The 12,812-nt window shown below is 42.4% G+C and overlaps 1 protein-coding gene across 1 annotated transcript; it reads left to right on the forward strand.

Moving 5' to 3' along the window:
• The first annotated feature begins 3,188 nt into the window (after positions 1 to 3,188).
• hoxb7a (homeobox B7a) lies at positions 3,189 to 10,384 on the forward strand. Its single transcript, XM_071501465.1, has 2 exons — positions 3,189 to 3,850; positions 8,911 to 10,384. Exons 1-2 carry the CDS (start codon positions 3,298 to 3,300, stop codon positions 9,171 to 9,173), a joined length of 816 nt encoding a protein of 271 aa, XP_071357566.1. The 5' UTR covers positions 3,189 to 3,297; the 3' UTR covers positions 9,174 to 10,384.
• The last annotated feature ends 2,428 nt before the right edge of the window (positions 10,385 to 12,812 follow it).

The following is a 12,812-nucleotide window of genomic DNA, read 5'->3' on the forward strand; positions in this document are numbered from 1 at the left end:
CCGGATTGTTTCCATATGGGCAGATCAAACACAGCGAGCACGCACATTTACACATTCATATATATCTTCATACAGTTTGGACCTGAGCTCTTGGCTCCGTCTTTATAGCGGGAATCTCCAGTTTTATCAAAGCGCTGATCACGTTTTCAGGTGTTAATTAGGAAACAGATCCAGGGTGCACATGTCTCAAGTCCAACACATCTGGAGGAGCAGTTTTGCAGTTTGACAGTTTGACAGACAGATGCTGCAGACTTCACACACGTCCAGAGTTTCTCCGTCAGGTGAAAACAGGCAGAAATGCCCACTCCATGATTAAAGTCCAAGTTCATGCACTTCGTTTGAGCAAAGCTCTTACAGGTTGTTCCGCCTTGATATATTCATGTTATAACAAACATATATTGACAGTAATGAACATATTTGACTGTTCCTCCAACGATTTAGTGTCACACTTCAGTTAAATGAGTGGACTCACCACAGGCTGATTAAAAAAATTTAAATTTAAATCCTGTCCAGATATCCCGTCTGTTATTCTGTGGTGTGGATCAAGTTCCAAAAACATTGGATTCTCCATTTGCACCTGTCGTCCATACCTTCAGTTTTTAATGCAGGCATTTCAGCTTTGTGCCTTTTAACCATGACCTGTCTGTATCCTTTACTATGAAGTAGCCCGTATATTTTAAGGAAGACCAGGATTTTCTCTAAATCTAATCAGGTTGTTTTTGTGCCTAAACGTAACCAACGTTTTTCTTATTCAAAGGGTCCTCTGGGTATCCAGCAGAGGATGGAGACAAACGATCTATATGGTCGTTTAGGTTGGAGGGGATAACAAGGCTACTACGTTAAGTAACAATGCAAAAACCTGCCATTGTTTATGGTACATTAGTTGCACAGATTCTTAAATAAATGTGCCATTAATGAAACAACCAGAAACCAGCTGACCTGTAGTGACCCTGGAGGTTTTGGGGCCAGGGCAGCTGTCCACCTTAAACCTGCTTTTCAAAGCTAAAAAAACCTCAAATCAAATCTTGCTTATTTTCACATTGATGAAAACGATCCTGGTGTGAAACTTAGACCTATTTTAAAACCACATCTGCCCAGAGGATATGGACTCATTTCCGATTATAGGTGACTGAGCAGGTGATGTTAAAAGAGGGGCAGTCACATCCACAGTTCCAGCTGGAGGTTCAACTCACATGCCCCAGGCTTTGCTCACAGACCTTTACCATGTGCATAGAATAAAATAAAATAAAACGCATTTAGAAGACATTCATAATAAAGCAGCAAAGTGGAGTTTAGGGGGAAGGACCCCACACTTCTTTCAGTGTTTGTGGATTAAACAACCTCTTTCTAATCCTGTAACTGTCCCACTTCCCTCCCGTTTGAAAGAAAGACACTGGGTTTTTATGCACACATACACCTAACTCCTCTGCGGTCTGTTAAACAGTACACTCAGCACAGAGATTTTATCCCGCCGAAGTCAGGGCAGCGTGAAAGGTCATCGTCACAGGTACAGATCTTAGAGCGGCTGGGCAGGACCGGGACCAGGGAACAAAACTAATCTGACCTGAGCTCAGAGGCGGTGGTGGTTTATCTTGAATTTATCTTGAACTTTTTTCCTTCGAACTTGTGATGATTCAGAAATGTGTTTCTTCTCTGACATATCAATCCTCAGCTGCTGCAACCCCCACTCTGGTGTCTGGTTTTGTTTGCTTATAGCTCGAATATTTCACGGCTGAGGACACAGTGGTGAAAAATATTGAGCTGTAATTCTTCATGTTTTGATTATTAGTTGAACCAGAGTGGTGCTGCCTGGTGCAGCCGCAGCTGTTGCAATCTTTCACTGTGAGCTTTATTGCAGAAGGATTTTCAGAACGACACGTTTGACTGCTTTTCTACACGTCCCTCTCTTTATAACGCTGTTCACACGCTCTGTCTTAGCTCTGCATGCAACGGCCGGACAGTGGAGGAGCCTGGGGAGGGTTGCAAAAGGGGATGGTTGCAACAAGTTTTTTTTCCTCCAATCAGAAACATGCCAGAGTGATGACACTCACACTGCACATGCTCAGTTAGATGGTTGCAACAAGTTATTGTAACTGTCCCCAGGCTAACCAGCCAAATCAAGACAGACCACACAACAATTCAAAATATGCAGCTAATTTCGTCCCACAGCGCAACAGATGCAACAATAACTGCTTATTTTAAGGTATAAGAAAATATTCTTTTGGGAATTATTTTGTGAGCCTCTCGTCGTCTTACAGTGTATTTGCCTGCTCTGATTATCACGAGCAATAAAATAGATAAATTGTGCCTATTTTGACCCAAGGTAGGAGTATGTTCTATGCAACAAAATGTTACTAAATAAATAACACAACAATATTATTGTAAAACAACCCATATATTCAGAATGCAATGCTTATTGAGACAAAAAGCAGAAATGAATAAGTGAAATTTAATGTATTATTAATATGTTGCAACCCTCCGTGATCCATGTTGCAACTGTCCCCAGGGTTAGGTTAAGTTGCAACATCCCCATTCTTCAATTCAGATAAACACTGTGAGTGATATGTCACATATAATCATCTTTAAATGGCAGGCCTATGGGCAATTGGCCGACAGATGTAAGTTTAATATAGAAACGTTTGGTGGGTCACAGTGTTGCAACCGTCCCCTACACCGGGAGCTTGCTCTGATTGGTGGGACTCTCTCTCTCTCTCTTACACGTGTGGTTCCAACATGAGTCTAATGAGTTAGGATCCAACGCTGACAACAGGGGAATCCATCTCCTCTTTTAGTCTTAGCGGCAACTTTCCGCGCCATTCGTTTCAAGTTCAATCAATATCACATCTAATGGCGTTTTCCGCCTTTAGTGGACACATTCCAGCAGGCTGAAGTGTGAGCGGGATGTTTGGCAGCCTCAGCCGTTTTGTTTTCCAGCTGATTAGTGGACACGCTGGGTATTGATTATATAATGCTGATGCTTGATTGTATAATACAGACTGCCTGGTATGTGTGTGTGTGCTGCGGCGGTCACTCCCTGTGTGTTACAGCTAATTTCTCCCATTATAACCCTGCATCTGGAGGGAACCCCGGCCGGTCATTGGGCATCTCGACATCACGTGAGTCTGTGGTCACGTGGTCCGCGGGGTAATGGAAGGGAGGGGAGGAACGGAGCGGGGAGGGGTGATTTTGTGTGTGTGTGTGTGTGTGTGTGTGTGTAATTCTAGACAGTTATACTCCGCCAATAATTCACCGCCGACATTAAACCGCCCCAGGTCTACAAATCAACAGCGCCAAATTATGAGTTCGCTCCACTTCGCCAATGCTCTGTTTTCCAAATACCAACAAGCCGCTGCGAGCTGCTCCGCTCAGCCCGTCACAGACTCTTCAACTTCTCCCTCCCCGTCTTCCTCCGCCTGCCCTGCCGGGTCTTCTTCGTGCGCCCTGGTTTCCAGCGGATATCACCACCATCATGTCTCCAATGGGAGAAGCAGCGGAAGACTCCCTTTCCCTCCCCCCTCCTCCTCTTCTTCTCCCCCCCCCCCCCCCCCTCCTACTTCCTTGTGGTTCTGTTTGTCCCTTTCGGGGCTGAACGGGAACAGCAGGGGTACTCAGCCCAGCGCGCATCCTCTGAGCCACGCAGAAACACGCACTGGAGGGGCTTATAGCGCTCCGGGAGCTGCACCGCTGCAGAGATGCGCAGCCGAACGGTTCCCCAGTCCGCCTCAGCTCTGCTCGCTGGCTGCCAGGGTTCCTGAGATGGCCTGCAGGATGCAGAGACGCCCGGAGCAGCAGCAACAGCCCCAGCTAAACCCAGAGAGGCTACAGATTTACCCCTGGATGAGAAGCTCAGGTGAGGAGTGGGGTGGGGGGGTGGCGGTGGGTTCTGAGAGGTGATGAGATAAATTGTAAGGCCTCACAGGTGAGGTGGCGTGAGAGAGGTAAGGGAGGGGTGGGCAATGTGTTTCTAAGGAGAGGGTAGTGGTTGTGGCGTGTGTGTGTGTGTGTATGTGTGTGTGTGCGTGTGTGTGTATGTGTGTCAAGGGTGGGGTTGGGGTGGAGGAGGGTGTGTGTGTGTATGTGTGTGTGTATGTGTGTGTGTTAAGCGCTCTTTAAACTGTTGGCCCGGTTGCGCAGCGGCCACTGGCGGTAGCTGAACTATGCCCGCCTGTCCCAGACTGCCTGTCACTTTTCTTTACAGCCTCACTCTCTCTTTGCAGATCTTTTATGGCTGGGCGACCTCCATAAAACCACTGGCTAATTTAAGACTTGCTGAATATTCATTAGGTGGTATTGTTTTAAGAATTGCACAGGAGAGCGCAGGGGCGGCGGCAGTATTCTACCAAACTGTTAGAAAGTGAGGAAGGTCTCCCCTCTCTCCCAGTGCCCGCAGCCCTCTCCGGTGTTCAACGTTTGACTCGGTTCAGCTCAGCCGCTGCGTCCTGAAAGTCTTGTGTTTCTCTGTCAGTGCTCGCTGTCCCACTGAAAGCCCATTGTACTATTGTACTGTCACCACAATCCGCTAATACTATAAACACTATAAATTAGCAGAAGGGTTTGATCCGTGAATGCATGGCCTTTCTGGAGATTGTAAAAGCGGCTTTGTGCGCCAGCAGCGTGATGGATGCTGAATGGATGCGAGCCTCGAACTACACCAAGCAGCACACAGCACAAAGAGTATTTTTATGCCCGCGTTAAAATAGTGAATGGTGGCGCGTCAGAACGGGGAAATGTGCTGAGAGTGGAGGAGAAGTTACTGGAACTGAGGAGCAGCGCAAACACACATTTAAACGCGTAAAACTCGCTTATGTGGAAAGCCGTTGTTGAAACACTGTTCCAACATGAACATGTCACTTTCTAATGACATGATTTTATTTCTTCCACCACATAAAAAACTTTCAGACACACATCACTGCCACGAGGACCCCGCTAATTTTACCAAAACCAATTTGTCTCTCTGTGTGTGTAGCAGTGTTTGTGAGTGCTTCTCATTTGAAGAGTTGTTATAAAAAGGGTAGAAAGAAGAAAACTAAATCATAAAATGAAAAGAATTTGTGTATGTGTGAAATGAAATTTGTTTGTGGTTTAGTGTCATGAAATCAAACAAGCACGTCTGTGTTGTAAAACGGGGCAGAGACGGCAACAGATCAAATTATAAAAATTAAATAAAAAAAAAACAAAAAACAAAAAAAAAAACATTAAATAAAATTTACACGTTCCTGACCGTGATATGAGAAAACATGCTTTTGGAAATGGGGATGACAGACTATTAAAGAAAATAGAGTCGTTTTAATAAACCCTGTAATGAAATGAAATAACAGAGAAAACAGAGGAAGGCAAAGAGAAAATATGTAAATAAAACACACACACACACACACAGACAAGAGTGAGACAAAATGATAGACGTGCTGACAGAAATACGTTTTGCTCTCCCTCCACAGTGTGTGTGTGTGTGTGTGTGTGTGTGAGGGAGGTGAGGTCGAAGCAGTCAGCGTGTGTAACGAATTTATAGATTTTAATTTAGATTTGATTGCAGTCCAGTGCGCCGGAAGATGATTGGAGGGAAAAGTCAAGTTCCGGATGTTCCTGTTACCAGCGGCGAATAAGACACATGGCCGCTAATTAACGGGGGCGCGCATGTGCGTATACTTATAAACCTATAAATGTATTGTTTGTCCGTGTGTGTGTGTGTGTGTGTGTGTGTGCTCCTGGACTGGGTGTGGTCTGACCCACGGACTCCTCATGAGTCTGAACGTCAACACGGTTTCGGGCGTCGCGGCTGCTGTGATCCCATCGCAAGATTTTCACCAGGTTGATGATTATTATTGTCAAACACACACACACACACACACACACACACACACACACACACACCTAAACCAGAAAGAACACATTAGACTTTTTATCAGTGAGATACTGTGAGGAGTCACAGCATGTCATAGAAATAATGACGTAGCTCATGGCCCAGTTTGGATTTTTCAGAATTAAATTATTCAATTATTATTTAATAACTGTGTTATTATACCTGTGCATTATTTTTTTTTTCCTAGGTGAAGGTCTACATTTTATTTTAAAATCTTCTCTACACTTCCAGGAAAAAAACGCTGTAGCTCAGACTCCTGTATAAGGCTGGATTTCAAAGCTGAGCACAGCCTGGAACATGGCAGCAACTAAACACTGTGGAGATCTGAACACTTGTATCACATGATCAGTGAGATTCTTTGCCTTTGAATTGGATACAAAACATTTAGGCTGTCCAGCTTTCATCACCCTGCCTTCATTCTGTTAGCATTTGTATCTTGTGGGCATAAACGTGTAAAATCGCTGGAATCAGCCTGTCACCATGTGTAAAATAATATTTTAGTGTAGAGTGTAAACTACCCTCAGGTTGCTAAAAGCCCAGATTCCCAGAAAAAAAACACAGAGGACATGACCTCAGTGTCCTCCACCCTGGTCATGCCTATGTGCAGCAGTCCTGCAGTGAGTGTAATAAAGGTCTTATCTGCAGTGTCAGATTACAGGCAGGACTGTGGCTGCAAAGAAAACCTTATAGTCTTTACCAGAGAAGACTTGAAAATCAATATCAAATCAATCCAATTCCATTTTTCTTTCTTTTTCTGTTTATTTTATTTTTTTTTTTTTCAGCACATTTACACCCAGAAAACTCACAGAGGAGTCTGAGGATGTTTGTCCAGCAGATAATGTCAGGCTTGGGGAACGGTATCTACAAAACTGTGGTGGACTTAGTCTCTGATTAGCATGTGACAAAAAAAAAAATCTTCCTGCTGAAGATCAAAGGTGTTGATACAGGCTGTAAGTTGTCCATCAGATGGCACAGCTGGCTGCTCTGGCATGACTCTGTTCACTGTAAGGATACAGACCAACAGAAAATCTGCCATCACACGTTTATGAGCCCTCACTAAATACCAGATAATGCTGTTAAAGTCGAGACAGCAGTCACAAAGCCCAGGCTGCTCACTGCTTTGTGTTATTCAGATGAGCGGCAGTGTGAGCTGAGGGATATTTACAGATTCTCTAGTAGAAAGCTGAAACCTATAGGCTTCAGATAAAAAAAAGGAAATCTCAATAACAGTCTCTCAGAAATCCAAAACTCAACTTTTTATCCTCGCAGAGGATGTGGTGCAGCAGAGGGAAGGGAATCTGCAGAGGAAGTGAGCTGAGATGTGTCTGTGGCCCACAGACGACCTCTGGGTGGTGAAAATGTGACCCAGTTTCTCTTTAACCTTCAGGCTCTGTTTGACCTCGTAAAGACAGGAGGTCAGCATGGTTTCTGTGGTCTTACTCAGCACTGACCCAAGCACATTTGACATGAAGAGCAATAGATTTTTTTTTCTTTAAATTGAATTTGCAGTGCTCTGACATGTCTGCTGTACACCAGCAGCCCGACTGCTCTGCCTGACTTCAGCCATTGGAGGATATTTGTGGTGGAAGCTTGTCCAGAGCTCATCAGTGGTGGCAGTCAGTCACATTTTGCATCTTTTTCTTCCCTGTTTTCCCCTTTTCATTGTGCTGCATGTGTTTTTGAAGTAAATGTTGAGCACTGACACAAGACAAGCAGCTAAACCCACAGTTGAACCACATCATTGACTAACTGCTTTATGGTGTTTACCCAGCCACAAGTGAAATGGGTTTGCCAGGAAGAGGAGGTGGCAACAAGTGGCCACCAGGTGTGTACTGAGACTGGTCAACAAACCTAACATTCAAAGAGGTGACAAGAACATTCAAGAGGGAATCAGCCTGATGACAAACATCATAATCACTGGCTGAGAAAGTAAAGAGGCTCCATTCATAAAATCATTTTACAATGATTCATAGGCTGCTATTGTTAGAATGTTAAAGTAAACCATTATTGTTTTTAAATGAATTATATCAAATAATAACTCAGCAGATTGTGGCAGTTTTCAGTTTCTTGAACTTTGTTGTTATCGTTTGAAAGCAGCCTCAATATTTTGTGCCAGATCTCTGTTGATATTCTGACACTTAAGTTTCATAACATGACTTTATTTTGGTGACATTTCAAAACGTCATCAGTGAGGTGGAAGGACATTTTTGTATCTGGGGGCATGACTGTGAGAAACAACAAAAACTGTGAGATAAAATCATGAGATCCTGGATCAGAGATAACTCTGAGTTTCCACTTCTTAAACATAAATATTATTTTTCTGGTTTGACTGTCTCAAACTATTAAGCAAATAAATACACAAATTCAAATCTGTAAAGTTAAAATTTTATTTCACTGTATCAGATTTTTAAAAATATTTTAATATTTTACCAGTAAGTTTGGGGAATCCTAACATTTTATTTATTTTATTTCTGTAACCACAAAACTAGACTTAATATCGACTCCATCCAATAAACCAAAACCTAAATCACACATATACCTGATAAGTCAAAATGTACACTTAAGTCAAAATCATGAATTGTTACACAAACTGACCTGAGTGTGAGATAATACTGTGAGTAACATGTTGGAGGGAGGCTATAATCCCACAGTTGTGACTTAAAAAGTGCAGGTTAAATTTTTCTAAAAATAGTGTAAAATTAAGATGGTAACCATGCGCATTCACATTCAGATTCACATTCAGCTTCCACGCAGTGGAACATATATACATACACACACACACACACACACACACACACACACACACACACATATATATATATATATATATATATATATATACATATATATATATATATATATTCTCAGGTTACATGCTGCAGGCTGCTCTGCGTTTTCAAGCTTATGAACATCTTTACAATGAATTTCTGTTTTCGCCTGTGAGCTAGTCCGCAATAGAGGACTGTGTGTGTGTGTGTGTGTGTGTGTGTGTGTGTGTGTGCAGGCAGACTTCCCTCTGATTGGCCAGAACGTGTGTTATGTGTGAGCAGGTGCAGACCGGAGGCGCGGCCGCCAGACGTACTCGCGCCACCAGACGCTCGAGCTGGAGAAGGAGTTCCACTTCAACCGGTACCTCACGAGGCGTCGGAGGATAGAGGTCGCGCATGCGCTCTGCCTCACGGAGCGGCAGATCAAGATCTGGTTCCAGAACCGGAGGATGAAGTGGAAGAAGGAGAGGAGGGTGACCGAAGGCGGCCCCACAGCAGCGGTTGGGAAAGAAGAGGAGGAGGCTGAGGAAGAGGAGGATGAGTAACAACCAGACCGGACTCTTCAGTCAACCAACAGCAGAATAACTAAGGGTTTCAGCTGTTTAACGGTGTAGACTGAAGTGCAGTCAGATTACTATCATCCAGCCTGAGAAACATTTAAAATCCCAGGAAATAAGGTGTTACTCACGTCAGTGTAGTTATTTGCTGAGGTGTTTAAATGGATGTTTTCATCTCAGAGGCAACCGCTTCTCCACATAACGGGTTAGCAACTTCAACCAACATCAGAGTTTACAGCATAATCATCATGTTTGTGGCAACCTGAGCAAAGAGCAACAGAGAGAGGAGCTGGAAAATAATGGTCACGCAGAGTGAGGAGATCTATTTCTGTGTCCAGGTCGTAGAATCCATTTATGTTATGAGAGAAGTTTTAGCATCTGATCTGCAGCAGAAATGGACAAAATGTTTGTTGAGGTAACGAATGAAATGAGATGTGGATATGATGCTTATTGATGTGTGTAATCCTGCCAGTGAAAGGATGCAGGGATACTTCTTTATTTTATTTTATTATTTTATTTTTCTATTTTTTGCTTTTTTTCCTGTCACCCAGGTTGTGACCAGACTTCAGGCCATGAGTCACCCACTGAAGAATTTTGACTGAAATGACTATAGAATTTTCTTTTTGCTCAGCCATTAACCAGACTCTATGCACTTTTCTTGCTATTTAAGAAAGACATGCATAATTTCACGTTTTATTACTTTGAATTGTTCATTTAAACAACTTCATCATCCGAATGTTTGAAAACCTTCTCCACACACATGCTTCTAGTGCAGGATGCTATACCCTTCTAATAATAAAAGTATTTTATTTTTTCAGTCTAATCAGAATCACACAGGTATCAAAATTGGCATTAAAAAAAAAAAGCTAACATGGCCGTGGCTACACTGTCAACAGTCTGCACTACTGTTTTTGAGCAAGAATATGGGTTTGATTCTGTCTCTAAAGCTGCTGATGCAAAGGCACATGATTAAGTACACTGAGTGATATATTTAATATCAAACCGTCAAATATAATAGAGATTAAACAAGTTGTCCTAAACAACTGTGAATTGATTTTCCATTTAATAATTCAGTTTAAAATAAAGCTCTTATGTTTTTGAATAGTCTGTCATGTGTTTGTTCATAAATGACTCTGTTGAAGTTTAGTTATAGTCTTCTTTTTTTTAAAATGTAAATAATAAAATATGTGAACTACAATGAGCTGCTTGCCTCTTATTTTGGTTTTGGACTTTTTTTGTGGTTCTGTTTGAAGATAAAACAACAACACACAAACGATATGACTGACACAAACACTGTTACACTGCCAGTCAGCATTCGGGATTCACTTCTGAAATAGTTTCCAGTAGAAGGTAAGTAAATAAACGTGATCTCTAAATATTCCACAGTTTGGATAATCATCAAGCAGTAGATGCAACAGATATAGTCTATGCAGGTCAGCCATAACAGATGTAGGATTTCCCATGTAACCAGTCACTCTTCATTCATCTCCTCCTGTAAAAACTCTGTAATTCTTCTGTCTAGTCAGACGTCCTTACACACAGCTGCAGGAATCTGCCTCTGACACACACACAAATCCAACTGAAATTACAAATTCAAATATTTGATTATCACTTGTAAAAAAAATATTAGCCTGTAAACAGACATTTAAACCAAACACGCTGTGTTTAAAATGAAAAGAGGATTTGTTGCTGTTCATGTGTGAAGACAATGAAGAAATGAACGGGGACGTGTCCAGGAAAAAGTGCTTCTATTCTGAGAATTTTTAATTCAAAAATGTCACATCTGTTAATTAAAAAAAATAAGATAAATAAATATATATAATATATAATCTTCCTTCATAGGTTTCACTTTGACTTGAGGGTAAAATCGTTACTGCCAGAGGTTATAAACTGGTAACGATTAACAATGTTTTCTTAAAACATCCTCACCTTGTTTACAGGTGTATAAGGAGGCGTGTTGACGTGAGACGTAGCATGCTCTGTTATGGTTTTATTGTCTGAGGCAAAACGAGACACGGTCCGCCTCGAACACTCTGATATCTCCATCCTTTATTTGAAACTTGATATTTGGTTTTCCGCTCAATATGGAATAGAGAAAATGTCTGGTATATAATAGGCCTAATTACACCATGATAAACTTGACTAAAATAGTGCTCACAGATTTGTGTGTGTAATTGCAGCCATCACACTGACTGACGTCAATAAGACAACTACACAGAGAAGATGAAGATCTCCTTTTGGTTTTCCTTTAAAATGAAGTTGACCATGGAACTTTAAGCTTGTATCTTTTTTGAAGGACGATTGAAGAAGACTATTTTGAAATCCTCTTGCTCCAGACCGAGAGAGACCCTCAGCTCTGAGCTCACTGTTCTTCACCTTTTACCTGAGTTAACTGCAGATATGCAGATATGCAGTTAACCAAAAAAACAAAAAAAAAAACCCATCCAGGTCTGATCCTGTGAAGCTGCGCAAATATTCACCAAATCCAAACGAAATTCGTAGGAGCCAGTTGCCTGGTGAAGTCCTCGGCATGTCTGGAAAAATCAGAGAAAGTGGTGGAGAGCGTCGGTGAGTGGGGGGATGTTATAGCAGCCCCTAATGTCTTTATCACGCCCATGAAAAGGCTGGAAACCCCAATAAAAGCAACAAACACAAAGACACCAACTGATCAGGGCATCGACTGCTCCGTTTGTGGCTCCCGCTCTCTTTATTTTTCTATTAATTTTTAACCCGGGACATTAACACAGAGGAAGCGTTGGATCCGCGTCTCCTGGAAAAACTAGATACTGTGTTTTGGGGAGGTTACATGAAGGTCACCGAGGGTTTAAAATCAAGTTTTCTGGCTTTAAACTGGTTGTTACGGACTTTAATCTGCGTGCTGTCTGTGCTGGAACCGATTTTGTGTGACCACCCAGGCTTCAGCTCAAACAGGGAGTTTGCCTGTGTTTTTACTTGGCCCTGCTGACAGCAGTTTGGATACACACAAACCCCTTGTTTCATTCCCAGGCTCATGGGCTTAATTCATAAATATTAGCTGGATCCTTTCAGAATACTGACAGAAGTACATTGAGGAAACCAATAATATGGGAAACAGTTGTCCAGGTAGTAGTCGGTGGCCTGGATCTGTTGATTGCGGCTAAATCCTAGTTTGACTTGTCCAAATCACTTTCACTGTCTTTTCTGCCCTACAATTTGAAAATCAGTTTTGGAGTAAATAGCCTATAATTTAGGACAGATTCGGCATCATATCTGAATGATGTGGTTTTGTTGGAGCAGGAGTTGTTTTTGTCGTAGGCTCAGATAAGGCTGTATCTGGCTAATTTAAGATTAGATTCGGACTCAGGTTGCTGTGTGGGAGAACACAGCTTCATTCACAAAAACACAGGCGCATGTAAATATCTCAACACATGTTCATGTGCGTGTTTTCACATTTCCCCCATGAAGCAAATCCGTCGGATTACAACTAAAAACATTGTGTAAAAAATTAAAAATCACTGCAACGTGTGTTCGCAGTGACTGTGGGCTCCTGTGGGCTCCTGCGGCTCCTGTGGGCTCCTGCGGCTCCGGGCCTGCAGGCCGTTAAAACTGTCACGCGTTGCCGCATTGCGAAATCGCTTTCTACGCACT

This window comes from Trachinotus anak, unplaced genomic scaffold, assembly GCF_046630095.1.
Source record: "Trachinotus anak isolate AG129_WGS33_773 ecotype Australia unplaced genomic scaffold, CSIRO_AGI_Tana_v1 ptg000017l, whole genome shotgun sequence".
NCBI classification, from domain to species: Eukaryota; Metazoa; Chordata; class Actinopteri; order Carangiformes; family Carangidae; genus Trachinotus; species Trachinotus anak.